Source organism: Lissotriton helveticus, chromosome 3_2 (assembly GCF_964261635.1).
Source record: "Lissotriton helveticus chromosome 3_2, aLisHel1.1, whole genome shotgun sequence".
NCBI lineage: Eukaryota > Metazoa > Chordata > Amphibia > Caudata > Salamandridae > Lissotriton > Lissotriton helveticus.
Window position 1 is genome coordinate 462380559 of NC_136062.1, and position 17256 is coordinate 462397814.

Consider the following 17256-nt stretch of genomic DNA (forward strand, 5'->3'; position numbering starts at 1 on the left):
GGTTACTGTCTATATGTAAAAGCCTTTAATGAGAGTTTTATACAGAAAATCTCTTCTTAGCTGAGCATCGGAGACTTACCCCCCATAATGCATCACAGAGGCGTAGTCGTATGGCAGACCAAGGTTGTTGGTGTTCTCTATGTTAAAGTTGACGAGGTCTTCTGTTAAGATGAGCAGACGGTAAAGATGAGTTAGTGATGGCTGAGCCTGATAGGGCACATTTCAATAAAGAGAAGATCCCAGCTCACTAGGGGGCAGTGCTGCTTCTGCTATATCAGGGGTTAGAAAATAGTCTACTGGCTAAGCTGTCAAATTTGGTACAAGGGGGGATTCAAATCTTGGTTTTGGCACAAGAAAAGCATGTAATTTGAGGTAATTCACTTAATTGCATCAGCACGATAAATTAAATTGTGTAATTCTTAATTTAAATCCTATCTGATAAAGAGCACCGTCTAGCTCCCGAGCGAGGTTCACACTAAGTACATATCAGTGCTTACACACATCAGGGAGGGGTGTACTGGGGTTTCGGCTAAGTCTTAAGATTACTCACTGTTGTCTTTTTGAAGGGGAAATCATCAGGGGGCCGATTCACAGAACTAATCTGAGACAAAATCCTAAACGTACTACTTTTGGTATTCACAGAAGGCATTTAGTCGTTTTAAGTTAGGATTATGTCTTAAATTAGGATTTTGTCTTAAATTAAGATTTTGTCTTAAATTAGGATTTTGTCTTCAGTTAAACTTAAGTTAAACTTAAGTTTGCCTTAAGACAAAATCCTAACTTAAGACAAAATCCTAATTTAAGACTACTAAATGCCTTCTGTGAATACCAAAAGTAGGGCCATATTATCAAGAACGGCGATAACATTTTCGCGTTTTAGCGGCAGGAAACTGCTGCTAAAACGGAGATAAGGGGCTTGATAATATGCCCTTGTGAATTCCCTTAGAAGCCCAGGTTAACACCAGAACCTGGGCGTCTATGTGAATGCACAAGGGCTTATTATCACGCCCCTTATCGCAACTTTAGCAGCAGTTTTCTGACGCTAAAGCAGCGATAATGTTATCGCCTTTCTTGATAATATGGCCCGTAGTAAATTTAGGATTTTGTCTTAGATTAGTTCTAAGAATCGGCTCCCAGGTTTTTTCCTTATGAAAATTTTTTTGCCTCATAAAGTGTTCCAATCCCCTTGATGATCTTCAGAGTATGTTCTTCACCCATCAGATTGTATTGTAGTTACAGGTACATAGCGCTTACTATCCCTGACATGGCACTGAAGCACTATATGCCGGAGAGCACACTGCTCTGGGTACCCAAGGTTTAGTATCAGTCTGGCGCTCTCAAGAAAACCTTTGCATTCATTTACTCCAGTTTCTTTGGGGAAGAGTACGGGGTATATTATCAAGGGGGTTTATCTCTGCTTTTTTGGCTTTAAAAGCCAAGAAAGCGGAGATAAAATTATCTCCCTATTACCTAGCTGTCGCTAACACCAGTTAGCGACAGCTAATAGGAGATAGCGACCATCTTGGGCCCCACTTTGCATGTCAGTGATATTTATCACTAATGACATGCAAAGTGGGCGTGCCAAGATGTTAGCGACTGGAAACAGTCGCTAACATCGCTATCTCCTTATACCAACTTTTGGAGATATTCGCGCTAAGCGTGAATATCTCCAAAAGCTACCACCTGCCCTGAGCAGTTCTTAGCCATGTTAACCAATGGGAGGTGGATAACATGGCTAAGAGCATTAGCTCGGTAATGCATGAATATCGCTGACTTTTCAGCGATATTCATGCATTGCGGCCGTTTTTTATCGCATTTGCGATAAACCTTGCTAATAGCAAGGTTTATCTGCGATAAAAATTGCCGATGTGCGGCGATAATTTTTGTCTCTAAACAAGTTAGAGACAAAAATTATCGCTAGTTGTTGGTAATATGCCCCAATGTATTATTAGGAGTTACTGGGGATTATTTGGGAAGTGGAGGGGGTATGTGAGTTGTAATAGATGATGTGTGGGATTAATACATGGAAGAGGAGATTGGTTTGCAGGAATTACTTTCAAAGCAAAGGTGATTTATTTGAAAATCTGGAATAAAATGAAGACATTTTCAGTAAAATAATATTAAAGATTATGGCAAACATGCCTGTGACTTAAAGTAGACTGTGTTTATAGAGAGGAGACATGCAGAGTCTGATAAATAGGGAGATGGGCCTTCGAATGAAGAGGGAGAGGGGAGTTTTTCATGCAGAGGTTTGGGGTACAGAGGAGGTGCCGTGCAATCGAAAGATGAAAAAACTGTAGAAAGAAACACCATTATTTGTATATGAGACAGTGGAGTGAGAAAGAGTGATGCTGAAGGCGCTGTACAACTTACCTGGGCCCAGATGAAAAACACATGCTTTGTGTCAGGTTTATGTTACTTTTCTAATGCAAGCCTGATGGAAAGTGTTCACTTGGGATTCAGTATTCAAAGCAAATCACAAATTGCATTGGCTTGGAAACCAAAGTTTCTTAAAGTAATGCACAGTTGCTCTTTGCGCTGCCTTGGTTTACTTTGTATCGAGGGGGAATTCGATGGGTGGTGCATGGGCATTCCTATGCAACCACCCATGTGTGTAGACATGAATCCCTATCTACAAAAAATTGTAAACAGGGATATGGGCCAAAATCTTGTGCATCCTCAAGAGAAGTGTATGAGGTGAAATGTTTTCATTTCTTCTTGTTTTCCTACTTTGCCCCTGAGCAGCATTTTTTTTGCACCCAAACACAATGAGAAAAGTCTCAAAGCACAGTTTATGAATTTAAAGGAACCGTTTTCAGCACAAAAACGATGTTTCAGACAACTCAGACACTCTAGCCCGATGGCATAAGGGTCTCTGTATTGGTGCAAGGATCCAGACCTGCTTTTCGGACGAACCGTAGCCAGAAGCAGCAGAAGCAGAGCAGGAGCAGGAGCGCGAGACGCTGAGCTGACGAAACCGCTCCGCTTGGAAAACGCTCGGAAAACGCCCTAACCGCCCCAGCTGCCTACACGCCAAACTCCCTGCATTGGGGCCCTGCACCAGCTCTCCAACACTCGCGAGCTGCCCCCCCCAAGCTGTAAGGGGTACTTCAACGTGGCGGGAGACGCGAGTCACGTTACCAACGTGGCTGAAGCTGCAAGTGTCACTGCAGCGCCTCAGCTAGCAGGAGCTACAGGAGGCTACAAAATATAGCTTTAACGGCTTCAGCTGGGCTGGCGGCAGGAGGCAATGGAGCTTTTAGAAGGGGGCAAATGAGTTGAGCCCCTCTTCTCTATTGCACAATCGGGTCTGGGATTGACTGAGATTGACATTCAAAAAACATTGAGGACGACAAGCAGGAGGAGGAGCCTACCCTGCAGAGCTTGCCACCTGCCGCTGCCCTCTTGACTAACCCTGGGCGAAGCACTACGCTACGCTCGTGGAGTTTGCGAAGTTTTCGCAACTTCGCACTACACGAGCTGCATGTAGCACAGTGCGAACATGCGTAGTGCAGCGTAGCGTAGTGCAGCGGTCCTTTTTTGCTTGTTCGCGGTCCTGAACGTCATGTTCGCGACCGCGAGCAAGCAAAATGACATCCCGGCGAGATTCTCAACGCGAGGAGGTCAGGTTTCTCATTGAGAGTGGTTGCGCATGCTCGCGACCGCTCTCAATGAGAAACTACCTGTTCGCGTTGAGAAAGCTGCCGTTCGAGTAATAATCTACTCGAGCAGCAGAAAACTACTCCTCGCACTGTGCAAGATGCCGTTTTCAATGCTTGCACAGTGCCGGATGCTTGTCCGCACTGTGCAATCATTGAAAACGCATCTTGCACAGTGCGAACATGCTACTACGCAGCTCGCGTAGTGCTACGTGAAGTTCGCGTAGTGCGAAGTGCACTTCGCGTAGCTTCGCGTAGCGCTACTTCGCGAACTACGCCCAGGGTTACTCTTGACCTCACAGAGGGTCCGTTCTCGGCTGGGCTGAGCTGGCTGGTCTGGTCTGTAGTGAACTGTGACCTGGACACGGTCAAGAATCGGGCGCCAAGTTTGCTGCTGCTGTAGCTCGCCACCTGGTGCCTAGTGCCCGGAACGAGCCTGGAGCCTGGAGCCTGAGCCAAGGGTCCGAGACTGATTAAGCCTGGTAGAGCCGGGAGCAAGGAGCACGGGTTGAGTTAAGCAGAGCTGCATTCAGCCGGTGTGGTGGCAGCGGTATCGCTCGTCCACTCTCCCTCGCTCCCTCTGCCCCTTACTCCTTTTTGCTCTCCGCACCTTGCTCAAGTTCCCCTTGCACTCATATCCACCTTCTCACCCTGCTGCCCAGGCTGCCAATTGGATAGTGAAGACTTAGCGGTCTGTACGTCTACTCCTACACTTCCCCACAGAGGCCTTGAGACATTGAGGGACCCCTCAGGACAGGGGGACCTGGGGGCTGATACTACACTGCACTCTTGCATGACAGCAAGGTGTGGGGCAGAGTGTGACGGCAAAGTAAAGGGCCAGTGGTGGGCAGAGTGGTCGGAGTGGTTGGAGGGCTGTGAGAGGCAGTGAGAGGGGGGAGAGAGGTTAGAGGCATTGGCGTTGGGTTTCTCCCCCCGCCCTCTTCACCCGTCGCCACTTCCCTCCCTCTTTCTGACCCCAGCCCCCTCGCCTCCTGCCTCCTGCCTCGGCACCCTCTTACGTCTACCAAGAGGAATTGCGCTATCGATCAAGGATCAAGGCCCAAGGATCAGGATCAGGACCAGAGATTACCCATGCGGACAAGGAATGCAGGTTTAACCCAGCCCTAGGCCAATTACCGCCCTCACAAATCTGCGAGACACCAAAAGGCTAAGATGTTGTATCCCCCTGGCAAAGCCAGTGTAAGAAACGGTTCGACCTTACAGGATGGGCAACAACTGGGAGAAGAGCAATCAAACTCTCCTTCGCCACTAATAAAAACTACAAATATACACACAGTTCAAAATCTGGGTAAGAACGCTACAACTGACAATAACAACAGTAATAGTAATGCATCTAGCAGGAGAAACAGCCCCAAAGGCAACAATGAAATCCGAAACTATTTCCAACAATTGTCTAAATTAGGCAACTCCAGTAATCGTGGAAAGACAGCAGAAACCTCCTGCTATACAATTAGCACCAAAATCAACGAAATCATTGCTAATACAATAGTATGTACTGAAAAATATGATATTTTGAATCAAAGCCCCTCTCACTTCCGCTTTCACCAGAAAATATTATAGTTAAGGGCAACAGCGTACAACCACAAGTAAAAGAAAATGCAACTTTTCTCAACTGGCCTCACTCAGGAATCAGCACATTGGCATCCACAGATCTAGACAGTGGCCCCACGGAAGAGGAGAGTGACATAGGTAAGAATTGTCCTTCTTCAGCTCAACACATCACGGTCACCACGGATAACTGTCCATCTTTGAAACCCCAGCTGGACCCCCTGGCTTCTCCTTTTAAGCCCGAGATCCAGACCTAAGCCGACTAAGCATAAATGACCCAAGGCTCACCCAAAACAGGAATGGAACACGGCTCAGAGCCGGAAAAAAAAAAATAGAAATCCATCTTGCTCTGATTATTGAAGCTTTGATCTCGATGGCAAATGCTGCCATATTGTATGCAGAAAAAATTAGACACTCAAATAAATATCCTACAATTAGTCGTCAGCCTGATTTCTGGAGTGGATTCGAAACAGGAACATTTAAACTCCCTGGTACGCAGAGCTCAGGCACACACAGACGTACATGTAATACCAACCGACTGCGGGTGCTCCCTAATACTGCGGTCTTTGGAAAAACTCCCAGAAATAATGAGCACCTAAGTCACGGACCTCAAGAGTGGGACCACCAGGTGGACGAGCAATACATCTCAAAGTCCAAATACGAAGATCAGCAACAAAGAAGATAATACAACAAAAGTTACGAACGTCCTACAAGGGCCTATGGGAGATCAACCGACCAAAATAAGAACAAGAGACTCACAGTCCAGGCTGGACCCACAGCAATGGCCACAAGATATCCATGACAGCTCTGACCAATCGCAGGAATCCCTCAAGAATGATAGTAGCAACTTCAAAGGCCCATTGAGTATCAACAGCCCGGTTTTGGTACCAAACTTGCAGTTCAAATCACAAACATGCTTCATTACTGATGCTGGCCTTGTAATATTTAATGACTTGGCACCCCTACCATTATCCAGGAAAAACAAGAAAAAACTGAGAAAATTAAACAAAACAAAAAAAGACAAAATAATTCCTAAAGGAACTATTAAGCATTGGCTTTTACCAGTAAAATATGAAAACAATGAACATAGCATGGAAAATCAAAATGGCGATGGCCACATACATAGAACAATTACTGCTGATCAACACAGTGGCACACAAATCTGCAATACATTCACCTCTGAAATATACAGTCAGAGCTCCACAGGCAAAACATGCGGGCCCTTGATTAAAACTCAGTCTATAACATCAGTTGTGCGCAGTGAACAGCTGTTGACTAACATACAGGGCCGACAGATTGAAGAGCAATGCCAAGAAACCACAAACAAACCTGCTGCCGCACAATCAATGGCTCATAATGAGCCCCACTTTGCAAATAAAATTAATGATCAAAGGGAGAGGAAAATCGCCCAAGTAAGTCTGACCGATTGTCCGTCCGCCCTGGACCGCACTGTTACCCTCAGGAGTGATTCGCACAACTGCATTCCAAGCACACTTTTGACCGGGAGGGAATTTGCACCCTGTGAAAACCCAAATCGGAATCTAACAGAGGACCTGGAAACTACTAAGATCTCATCCAATATACTCAACTCCCCCGAGGCCCATGCCACAGGCCGAGAAAATTCTAAAGTGTTGTTATATCCGGAATATACTTCGCAGGGGAACTGGGACATCCTCAACAGAGAAAACCTCCTGAAGCTCTGCGAAAATATGCCAGGTCTGGCAAACATCAAAACAACTGCTATTGAGTCTGTGGCTTTCTCCGGCCCAGGGCTGAGCAAATTAAACGAGACAACTGAGAACTTTTTCTAACCCATCCATGGCGAACATTTTGAGAGGGTATAAAACGCAACTGCACTACTGACGCATAAAACTTAAGCCCCCACTTGTCAACAAATATCCAGTGATTTTGAAAAATAAAGCACCTTGCGCTCAACAGGGAGAGCAAGATCTGATTAGACAGAAGTGGAAGAACAGTAAACACCTAACTGCACTAACCACTGGATTGATTTTACAGGGCTCCATAGGTGGCCTACAAGCAACACAGCGGAGCAACTACTCAATTCTAATCACCAAATATGTTGACGGAGGGAATCGCTTATGTTTAACCAAGGGGAACAGCACCAAAGATTGGTCCTGGCTCCCACTGGCTCTAAACGCTAGCTCCTAACCTTGGACCCTTATCGGGTGACCAACAAATACCATCAAAGACCACCTATGTTTTAAACACTGCCAGTGCTCAGCATAGCAGCCCCACTGAGAACCATCAAACGATAAATATAATGACCAGGAACGCTGCAGGGTTACGTAAAGCCTTGCAAAGCCCAGGGGTAATAATATTCCTTGCAGGAGCAGACATAATCTGCACCCAAGAAACATGGGCCATTTCATCAACACCATTAGGGGGCTATGCTGAATATTTTAAACCCTCAACTAAAACCAACATTTTCTGGACACCGTCAGGTGGCAAATCAATATACATCAAACATGCACTGAAAGTTCACTTCTCTGTAATAAAGAATTCATCAGACATGCTCCTGGTTGGCATTATGAAAGGCTTGAATACGACAGGCGGCCCAACACCCATACTTCTAATCAATGTCTATTTCAACCGCCATGGGTCGGGTTCAAAAGATAAACTTACTCGGCTGATAAATGAAATCGAATCTCTGCTATTACAGCACTCAGGCATGGATTCCATCATTCTTGGTGACTTTAACACGCACAACATAGGGCTAAACACATTGGAAAACCACCTCAATGGGAACACCGGAAGAGTTAACGCCTTAATGCAAGCATATAACCTGATAACGTCACACTCTTTAATCATAAAAGTCAACCCAACAGCACTAATAGCACCTACTTACAATAACCTGACCACTATAGATTATATTCTATTAAGCGAGAACCTACAAAAACACATGCTAAACTATGCTGTTCAATCTCAGAAGGAAAGTAACCATGCAGCTCTAATCTTAGAGTTGTCCATTACTGGGAAAATCGTCAACCTATTCCCTGCATTGGAGCTACAAAGTGAGAAGAGCTATATAGTCTCCTTAGAAGAATGAAATGGGGGCCCCTCCCGAATCATAAGTTTGCCTCATGGAAAGCAACATGGAAAGGCTGGCAGACAGGCCATAACGACAAGGGTTGCATAGGGGAATGGGGCTTACTTGCATATGAATTAGCATTTCAGCTTTGGGGGAGCAACATCACTAGCAACATCGATAGAACTCAAGGTAATCTCACATATAAATTGGGACATCAACCAGTAATTAAGAAATCCTCTAGACGACTGAATTTCAAACGCAGGGTCTTTCGAGCAACTAGATCTGAATCTGCAAAAAAAGAACTAAAACTAGCGGCTAAAAGACACTCAATATTGGTCTGGCAGGTCAAAGCCAACTCACAGAGGCAAAATGGCTGAAGATCTTCGAGTTGCTTGCACCCAGCAAATCACAAGAAAGTAATCCATGGGACCACCAATAGAGGGAACCCACTCGATGCAAGCACTTGGGTAACCCATGTAAAAAACCCTTTACACCGATCACTCAAAGACAAATATAACAGAAAGTTCAAAAACCTTTGGCGATCAACGAAGGGAAGCGTCTACTGAATCCATGGACACTAAGGCCATTTATACCTCACCAGGTACACAGGCAATAAGAAGCATTTAAAAAAAAATATGCCATAATGGAGCCCCTGGTCCAAATGGCTTGCTCACTCTTTAGGAAGGACATTAACTTTTGGGCTGAAAACCTGGCACAGTTGTATACAGAGTGTAGGCTCTTAGAAGATGTTCCATATTCTTGGAGAGGATCATTATTACATTCAATTTACAAAAAAGGGCCAAGCACCGACCCCAGGAACTTTTGTATGATTGCCTTACTGGATATTGAGGGCTAGGCTTACGCAAGCACTCTCCTGAATGAGCTAACAGACTGGGTTAGCAAGGAAGATTTGCTTCCTTTTTACCAGACTAGATTTCGAGGAGGAGCTTCCACCTTAGATAACATCATCGCCCTGTCATACTAAGTGCACCAAACGACAGCTCATGGCAATCAACCGCTTTTTGCCTGCTTCATTGATTACACAGCAGCATTTGATGGGGTAGACCATAACATCTTATGGAAGAAATTGGCAAGCTGGAGCATCTGCCCAAATTTGCTGCAGGCCGTCAGATCACTGTACTCGCACACTTGGGTAAGAGTCAAACTCTCAAGCGGAACTGCTATCGCAAAAATTAACACAGACCATGGCCTAAAGCAGGGCTGTGTCCTTGCTCCACTGCTCTTCAACTTATATACAGCAGACTTGGGTAGTGCTCTGCACTGAGCCACTTTAGCGACGCCAAGGATTGCGAGAACCAAGATCCAGCTGATGCAATATGCAGACGACTTGGTGCTCTTGGATCACACCAAAGTCGGCCTTCAAAAAGCTCTAACAGCACTCTCACATTATAATGCTAAAAACAAGCTGGTTGAAAATCCAACAAAATCCAAGATAGTAATCTTTGGACGCCACCCGAAAAAGAAATGGATGAAATGGAGCTTGGGCCCATAAACACTATCTTGGAATTTGGTTCAGCGAAACTGGGCGCTCACAGGTCCACCGCCACAAGCTTAAGCAGAAAGAAAAAATTGTCACCTTTGCCATCTGCAAACTTCATGCCGTTTTAGAAAGCCCAACAACTACGGCTATTCAGCGAATTTGGATGGCAAAACTATTACCATCCCTTAATTTTGCGATACAGGCGTTTACGGGCAACTTTTCGCAGGATCTTGAAAAGATCCACTGCGCAGCTTATAAAAAGTTCTTTAATCTTCCAGCATGCACTAGGAATACTTTAATTCAGCTGGAATTTAATCTCAATAGACAATCCCTGGAAGAACTGGTGAGCCTGGCAAAATACTTTTACCTAACAACCGCGGGCCCAGAAAACTCAATGAAGAGTGTTATAAACAAACTTTCCAACAACCGGGCAACCCGTGGTCTACTGGCCGTGCCTCAGCCAAAGATCTGCTGAACTTAGCCAATGAGAATTGGGATCCTAACACAATTAAGTACACCACAATTAAAACATCAATAAAAAAGCAAGTAAGATCATGCTCGCGTATACTGGACATCGAAGCTCTGTCTGCCAGAGGCTTTCATGAGACCCAAAGCTCCCTTTATACATCACATGGCCTTAAAACACATCTTACACAGCCGGTGGGGAGGCAAGCCCTACATAGGATACTAGCAGCCAGACTACACTCGCTCCCCCTAAAATATCTGTATCCCTCCGCGAAAGTAAAGCCAGCCATTATGGAGTGTCGCCTCTGCTACTACAAGCGGGAATCGCTGGCCCACATCTTGCTATTTTGCCCTGAACTGCTGCCAGCCCGCCGTTACTTCCGAAGGCCCATTCTTCTTCAACTAGGGACACGGACAGCAAATGAGGCCGTTCAACAGTTATTTTTGCTGGACACAGTGAAGCATGTTGCCAATTTTGCCAAGTTTATATATCACGCCAGCCAAGCTCTTATGGACAGGCCAACCTTGGCATTATCTGGGACCCATTTGGCGGAGGGTCCCACACAGGCTAGCCCGCACTGAAACTTTGCTTTGCTGCACTAAAAGGAACTATATTAACTGCATTTAAAAAAATTTAAAAAAACAAATGGTGCTTTTTATGAATCGAAGATATATTATTTTATTTTAACTAATTCTTTTATACTGATTGTCTTTTTGTATTGGTTTTTATTAATCACACAAATAAAGTCATTGCCTATTGCAACTCTAGACCGATGGCATAAGGGTCTCTGCATTGGTGCATGCCTGCCTAAAGTCTGCCATCAGCACTGGGAGAGAGCACAACAGTACCACATCTTAGTATAGCTTCTGATGAAGCAAAGCTTCGCATTTGCGACTTGCTTTTGTCATGAACCTCGCTCATGTGTAACCAAGTAATAATTTGTACGTCTTACTAACCTTTATTTCATGTTTGAAACGAGGTAAATGAAGCTTGCACATGTGTGTTTCTAATACGATTAATTTGAGTCCGTAAAATGGCCGCTGCTTTGAAATAGCTTCTGCGCATGCGTCAGTCACACTCACGTGTCCTGACGTGTTTGCAGGTTTGGAGGGAAATAGTTGCGCATGCGTAATACATAGCTTTGGCAGTAACGTGGTACTGCTCGTGCCATTGCTCTTGTGCCCGTGTATATGTAGCTAACATTTAGACTGCATAAGTATATTTTTTGGTGATAAGTTGAAAGTACAAAACCAATGATGTGTTTTCATAACGTTATTTCTATGTATTAATTTGTTCTCGCTTACTTTTCATGTACCGTGGGAAATGGGGGTCTGACTGAGCCGAAAGCCATCTTGGAGGTCCTTACTGCGCAGGACCGTCCGCCTGGGGAGAAGTCAACCTTGGCTGGTGGAACTCAGCCAGCTGGCAGGGATGGGCAAGATGCTCCTGAGAAACTGACCTGCGAACTCAGCAGGACGGAGTCATGTGTCCCCATTCTGAAACAATGTAAACTTGTCATTGTATTTCCCTGGACTTTCTCATGAGAACCCCAATCTCGCTAGGCGGTACCCAGAGATGCAAAGTAGGCATCCGAATAGTGTGTTCTGATTGGTGTGTTACCCAAATCCTACCTTAGGACCAATCCAAATTGAGGGATTCTGATACTTTGCAACATTGGGGGGTGGTACACCGTCCACAAACTGTATATCTACCCTGGGTTCACCTAGGGAAATTGTCCGACTTGTCTGGTGTAGCTGACCTGTCACTGACCCATCGCACTCAATAGGTGACTGAAGATACAGAGAGCTGCGGAGCACTCTGTCCGAAATTGACCATAGACTAAGGTTCTACTGAACCTTAAAGTGCTGGCGAAGCACTTTGCTGGGAGTTCGCTGACCCAATCGGGGTCTTGATCGATAGCTGCAGAGAGGGTGGAGCGCAGGCGTTGCTTCCGAACTGCGGGTGCTGGTCCTGTCCTGAGGGGTTCCTGTCCTGTCCTGAGGTCCTGTCCTGATTCCTAACCTGAGGGGTTCCTGTCCTGTCCTGAGGTCCTGTCCTGATTCCTAATCTGAGGGTTTCCTGTCCTGTCCTGGGTGTCCATTCTGCACCTGCTGTCCATTGAGGGGTATCCTTCCTTGAGGGTTTCCCGTCCTTAACTGACCCGTGGCCAGGGTTTGGTTTCCACACCAGTCTAGGTAAATATTGCTCTAAATTCTTTAAACTTGCACCTTTCTATTTTTCTGTCTTTTGCTTCAATAAAGACACACCTTTGCATATGTTGATTTTTCCATGCTTTTGCCGCAACTATTGAAACGTAAAGACATTGCATATTTTTCATAACGTGTTCCCATGTTCCCCTACCTGTTAGAAATCATATTTTGCATTGCAGTTTGTCATTTCCTGATATGGTCTAGAACGGCCTTACTTAAACTGTCTAAAGAACTTTTGCCCTAAATGCATAGCGTTTCCTGTTGAATCCCATATTAGCATTTCCATGATTACCCTGACTTTATTTCTCTATAGTTATGTACTTTTCATTATCTTGATTATCGATTGTCTTATTCTTGTAAATCTAATGCTTACTGAGAACGAACTTTAGATAAAGACTTTAAAACTTCCAGTTGTCCGTGGTCATTTTACAACAGTATTGAATGTCATTTTGAGTTGTATTTTGCTGCCTTGCCTTTTACAGCTAGCTCCCTGATCCATTGTGGTCATAGGTACCCGTGTCGGTGGATGGTAAGTCGGGTACACTGAGGAATAACAGTAGGGAATTCACACAAATTGGTAGCAGCCCGTGAAGTCACCCGGTCAATGTATATGGTGAATTGAAATATATGGGCCCGAAGCGGCGAAATTATTGGTTGGGTGACCTCGCGCACTCTATCAGTTTTTCTGGTAGCAGAGGTATGGTTAGGGACTAGTTAAAGATTAGGCAGGATTAGTTAGACTAGTTAAGTCGGTAGCTGCTAGTATATTAATGCTGCTATAAGAGCGGCCGTTCCGAGGGACCTGATCATTCTCTTGAGAATACGCTGCTTTGAAATTTATGAATTGTTTTATCATTGTTATTCTTGTTCTTATATTGTTATATGTATTAATCCATGCATTTGTAAACCGTCTCGTTCAATGTTGTCCGAACTCCCCGGGGAATTGAATGGCAAAGTGGTGAATGGAATCCATTTGCCTTGAGGTCGCAGGCTTGAGGAAAGTTAGGTGCAGGTTAGGTACAACCAGGAAGCACTAACTAGGGTTTTTTCTGAATACATGTGTGAATAAATGTCAGTAACGAGGTTCATTGGCAAAATTCCAATAGTGGCGTAACCTAGTAAGGGTCACATCGGAAGAGTAGCAGGTTAATCGGAGCTTGGGTGAAAGCAGAGGGGTTCGCTGGGAAACCTTAGATTTGGATATATCCCGGAGAAGTGGATGAGTTTAGGGAAGTAACAGGTTCACTGATGCTAGAGTGAAGGGTAGGCGGAAGAGATCTACCCGCAGCGTGTGAAAAGTAAATGGAAGTAGTTTACTTGCAGTAAAATAACTCTTTCTCTGTCTAGGCACTTGAGCACTGTGGCGAATGTGTATTCGTTGTAAAATAACCAAGCACTAGCACTTTAGAAAGAAAGAAAGTTTCCGTTACCTTGTAAAGGGAGGGAGTCAGCCGCGAAGCGTCTCTGACGTCACTCTGTGCCGCGCTGGGATTGGTAGAAACAGCGGGCGGGTAGCGGGGCTGGAATTGTGAAGGAGGGGTGAGCGCCGAAGAGTGAGAACTGTCTCACGAAGGGGCCGCGCACCCATTGGTCGAAAATATTTGAACGCGTGCACCGCATTGGTCGCACGGAATTGCAAGGCGCATTCTGATTGGAGGTAACTTTGTAAACAAAGTTAAGCGTAGAAATCGTATGTGGCACTCGTATAGTCCAGAGACTAGACCCGATCCAAGAAACCAAGGGTTTGAAAGGGATCAGTGGAAAGCCAATAGATACGATATTATGTACGGAACTAAGAGAAAAATGTCCCTTGTAAATAAGGTAAAGAATTACTTCAAAACGGACAAACCGATTAAATCCAGAGAGGGCGTTATTGTCCCACCACCCAATACTCCTGCCTCGTTCATGATGTTTGACCGAGGGTACAATACCTGTGTGTGGTTGGAAAATTGGGTGAAGTACACCAAAGATGACGGAATATTGGCTTTTCCGTTAGACGGTACTTTCAATGGTAGGATTTTATTTAATTTGAGAACCCGAATGAATGAATTGCATCCCAGACCGAGACTAACGCAGTATGAGGCATTAGAGGAATGGGAGATTGAGGCTTTTGAAAGAGAGAAACCCCGGATGGACAAAGGTCTGACCAAGTGGTACCCAAGGCTGAAACAAGAGACCAGGGACAAAAAGATGAAACAGTGGAGACAGAGCATGTTTCCCATGATGCCAGCGTGTACCCCTTCTGCGGGAGAGAAAAAGACAGAAAAGAGTAAGCATTGGGGAGCTCTTGGGGAGTCAGACGATGAATTATTAGATGACATTTTTACGCGAAACCCGCCCCCTTATAATGAGGGAGCCCGACCTTCCAGTGCGGGAGATAATCCCCAGCGTCCATCTATTAAGGAAGAGGACAGATACCTAAGTAGGGGGGGAGGTGGTCAGGTACTGCCCTATTTTGAGAATCCCGGACCCGCGGAGGTACGAGATATATATCCTAGAGTGCCCGTGAGCCCGGAGGAAAAATATTCCTGTGAAAGAGCCTTTTTCCCCAGACCTCTTTATGAAAACGAAGAAAAACCATTAAGTTCAGGAATGCCCTTTTTACAGCCTCCGTATGGGGAAGAGCGCAGGTCATTTGGCACAGGAACTTTGTTCCCTAAACCAAATTATGGTGGAGGACCAAGTGAAACGCATCCTACTGCCCCGAGTTTTACCCCTCACCTGACCCCACAGATGATACCTGACCGAACATTAGGAAGAGTACTAGATGAAAGGGAGCAAGAGGCCCTAGCTAGACAGAGAACAGAAATAATTCAGAAAATCTCCCAGTTAAATAACAGTCCTGAGGCTTTGACTATTCCGGTAACAATTAGACCAGTGGTTCCGTTATATGGGAATAATCAGGGAAGTCCAAACCCTCCAGTTATTAACCCAATCATGGCCCCACCAAGGCAGGAGCCCCTACTGATAGACGATCAGTCCAGTGAGTGCGAGTCCGAAGTTGTGTTCTTGGACCTGCCAAACAAACAGACCGGGAAGGGAGTGCAGAAGAGGCATAATCCTTTTAATGCGAAAGAAATTAAATTAGAATCAACGTCAGGTACGAGGAGTGTCTCTCTGGTAACTCCGGAAGAAATTGAAAATTGGAGTCGTGAATTAGAAAAACAGACTCCGCAAACGAAACCTTTAGACCTCTACAAACTGAGGGTAGAAATAGAGGAATTAATGGCAGGAAATGTGGGATTAGACAGATTAAATACCTACTCTGAAGAAGAGTTGCTGTTTATGTGTAAAAGCCTTACCAGAAGTACCAGAGTGCTCCACGAAAAGCTGACAGACACTGCAGCTAGTATGGGGGTAGATATTTCAAGATCCAAGCCCTTGCAAAAACCTTACAGAGCTGAATTCTCAGACAAGGATATAGAGAACTTGAATGTGTCAGGGAAAAAGTTGCAGATTAAGGAGTTGCTAGCAATTTTGCAGAAATGGGGAGACGTGGAAAAATGGAAAAGCAGGTGGGCACGAAAGAAAGATGAGGCTCGATCCAGACAAGCGACCCCTGAGTTCGCTTTGAGAGAAGTGGACAAGCCCGAACAGTTATGCCCCATGCGTGAAGTACCAGGTGGGAGGTATGTGCACGTTCCATGGTCCAGACAGGATATTGTGTCCTTTACTAACGATTTCCCGAAATTGCGCGAAAAGCCAGTTGACTGGTACCGGCAAGTGGAAAGGTTCGTAAAGGTGCAAAAATGCCTGTGGAAAGACCTGGATGGATTTTTCGATATCGTGGTCCCGGTAGATCTATGGACTGAGTGTAAAATAGCCATAGCCTGGCCTAGTGAGGAGTACTCGAGGGACTCTAACACAGGGGAGCCGTCGATTGAAGTGATGAAAAAATACGAACAAGTAATTCAGCATTTGAAAAATAAGGTGCCCGCAAAGGAAACTGATTGGACCCGGATAGATAGAACCACGCAGGAAAGAGACGAGACAGTACACTCCTATTATGAAAGGCTGTTGCAGGTGTTTAAAACATACAGTGGTATAGATAACATCGAGATGAAGGATATGACGCATTTCATTTACAGGTTTGTAAACGGTTTAAGACCCAAAATTTGTCAGTGGATAAAGGATAATAAAATCTGTTGGCATACCAAAAAGGTAGACGAGGTCCTGCGGTACGCAAAGTACTGCGAGGACGAGATGGCAGAAAAGAAAAAGGCCCTCAAAGAGAAGGTTATGTGGGCTCAAGTGAAGCTCGCAGAACAGCAGGAAAAACAATTGAGTAACATGGCCAAAAACACTCAGAACCAAGGTCCTGGGGGTGGGGGAGGAGGTAAGCCCCGGCCCAAAATGAGCAGAGAAGAGGCTATGAAGAAATTTCCCTGTCACCAGTGCGGAGAAATTGGACACTGGCGAAACGAGTTTCCTGACGATAACCCCAAAACACCTGATTTAACTCCACAGACGCAGAAAGAAAGACCAAGAAAGACTCAACCACAGGTAAAAACGATTCAGGTGCCCCGAGCTCCAAAGCAAGTATATAAGGGAAAATCCACAGAGGGTGATGAGGTAGAAGTCTGGGAAAGCAATGAGAACAGAAATGCAGCAACTTCGCAGTATTTGTTAAATGATACCTTCCTTTGTGATGACCAGTACTGACGGGGCCTGAGAGGGGAGGACGAGGAGTGCGTACTTGGCGCCTCCTTGCCGGTAGACCAGTCCGGACCATACATTGAAGGAAAGGTTGACGGAAATGATGTCACTTTTCTGTTGGACACTGGCGCTACCCGTTCTACTGT

The 17256-nt window shown here is 45.2% G+C and overlaps 1 protein-coding gene across 2 annotated transcripts in view; it reads right to left on the bottom strand.

Moving 5' to 3' along the window:
• Positions 1 to 17256, bottom strand: part of LOC144826063 (embryonic protein UVS.2-like) — a 68076-nt gene that overhangs the window by 25970 nt on the left and 24850 nt on the right. For both annotated transcript variants that reach the window (XM_078684372.1, XM_078684371.1), the window contains one exon: positions 80 to 161. In XM_078684372.1, coding sequence (XP_078540498.1) covers positions 80 to 161 — 82 coding nt within the window. The remainder of the gene's footprint in view (positions 1 to 79; positions 162 to 17256) is intronic.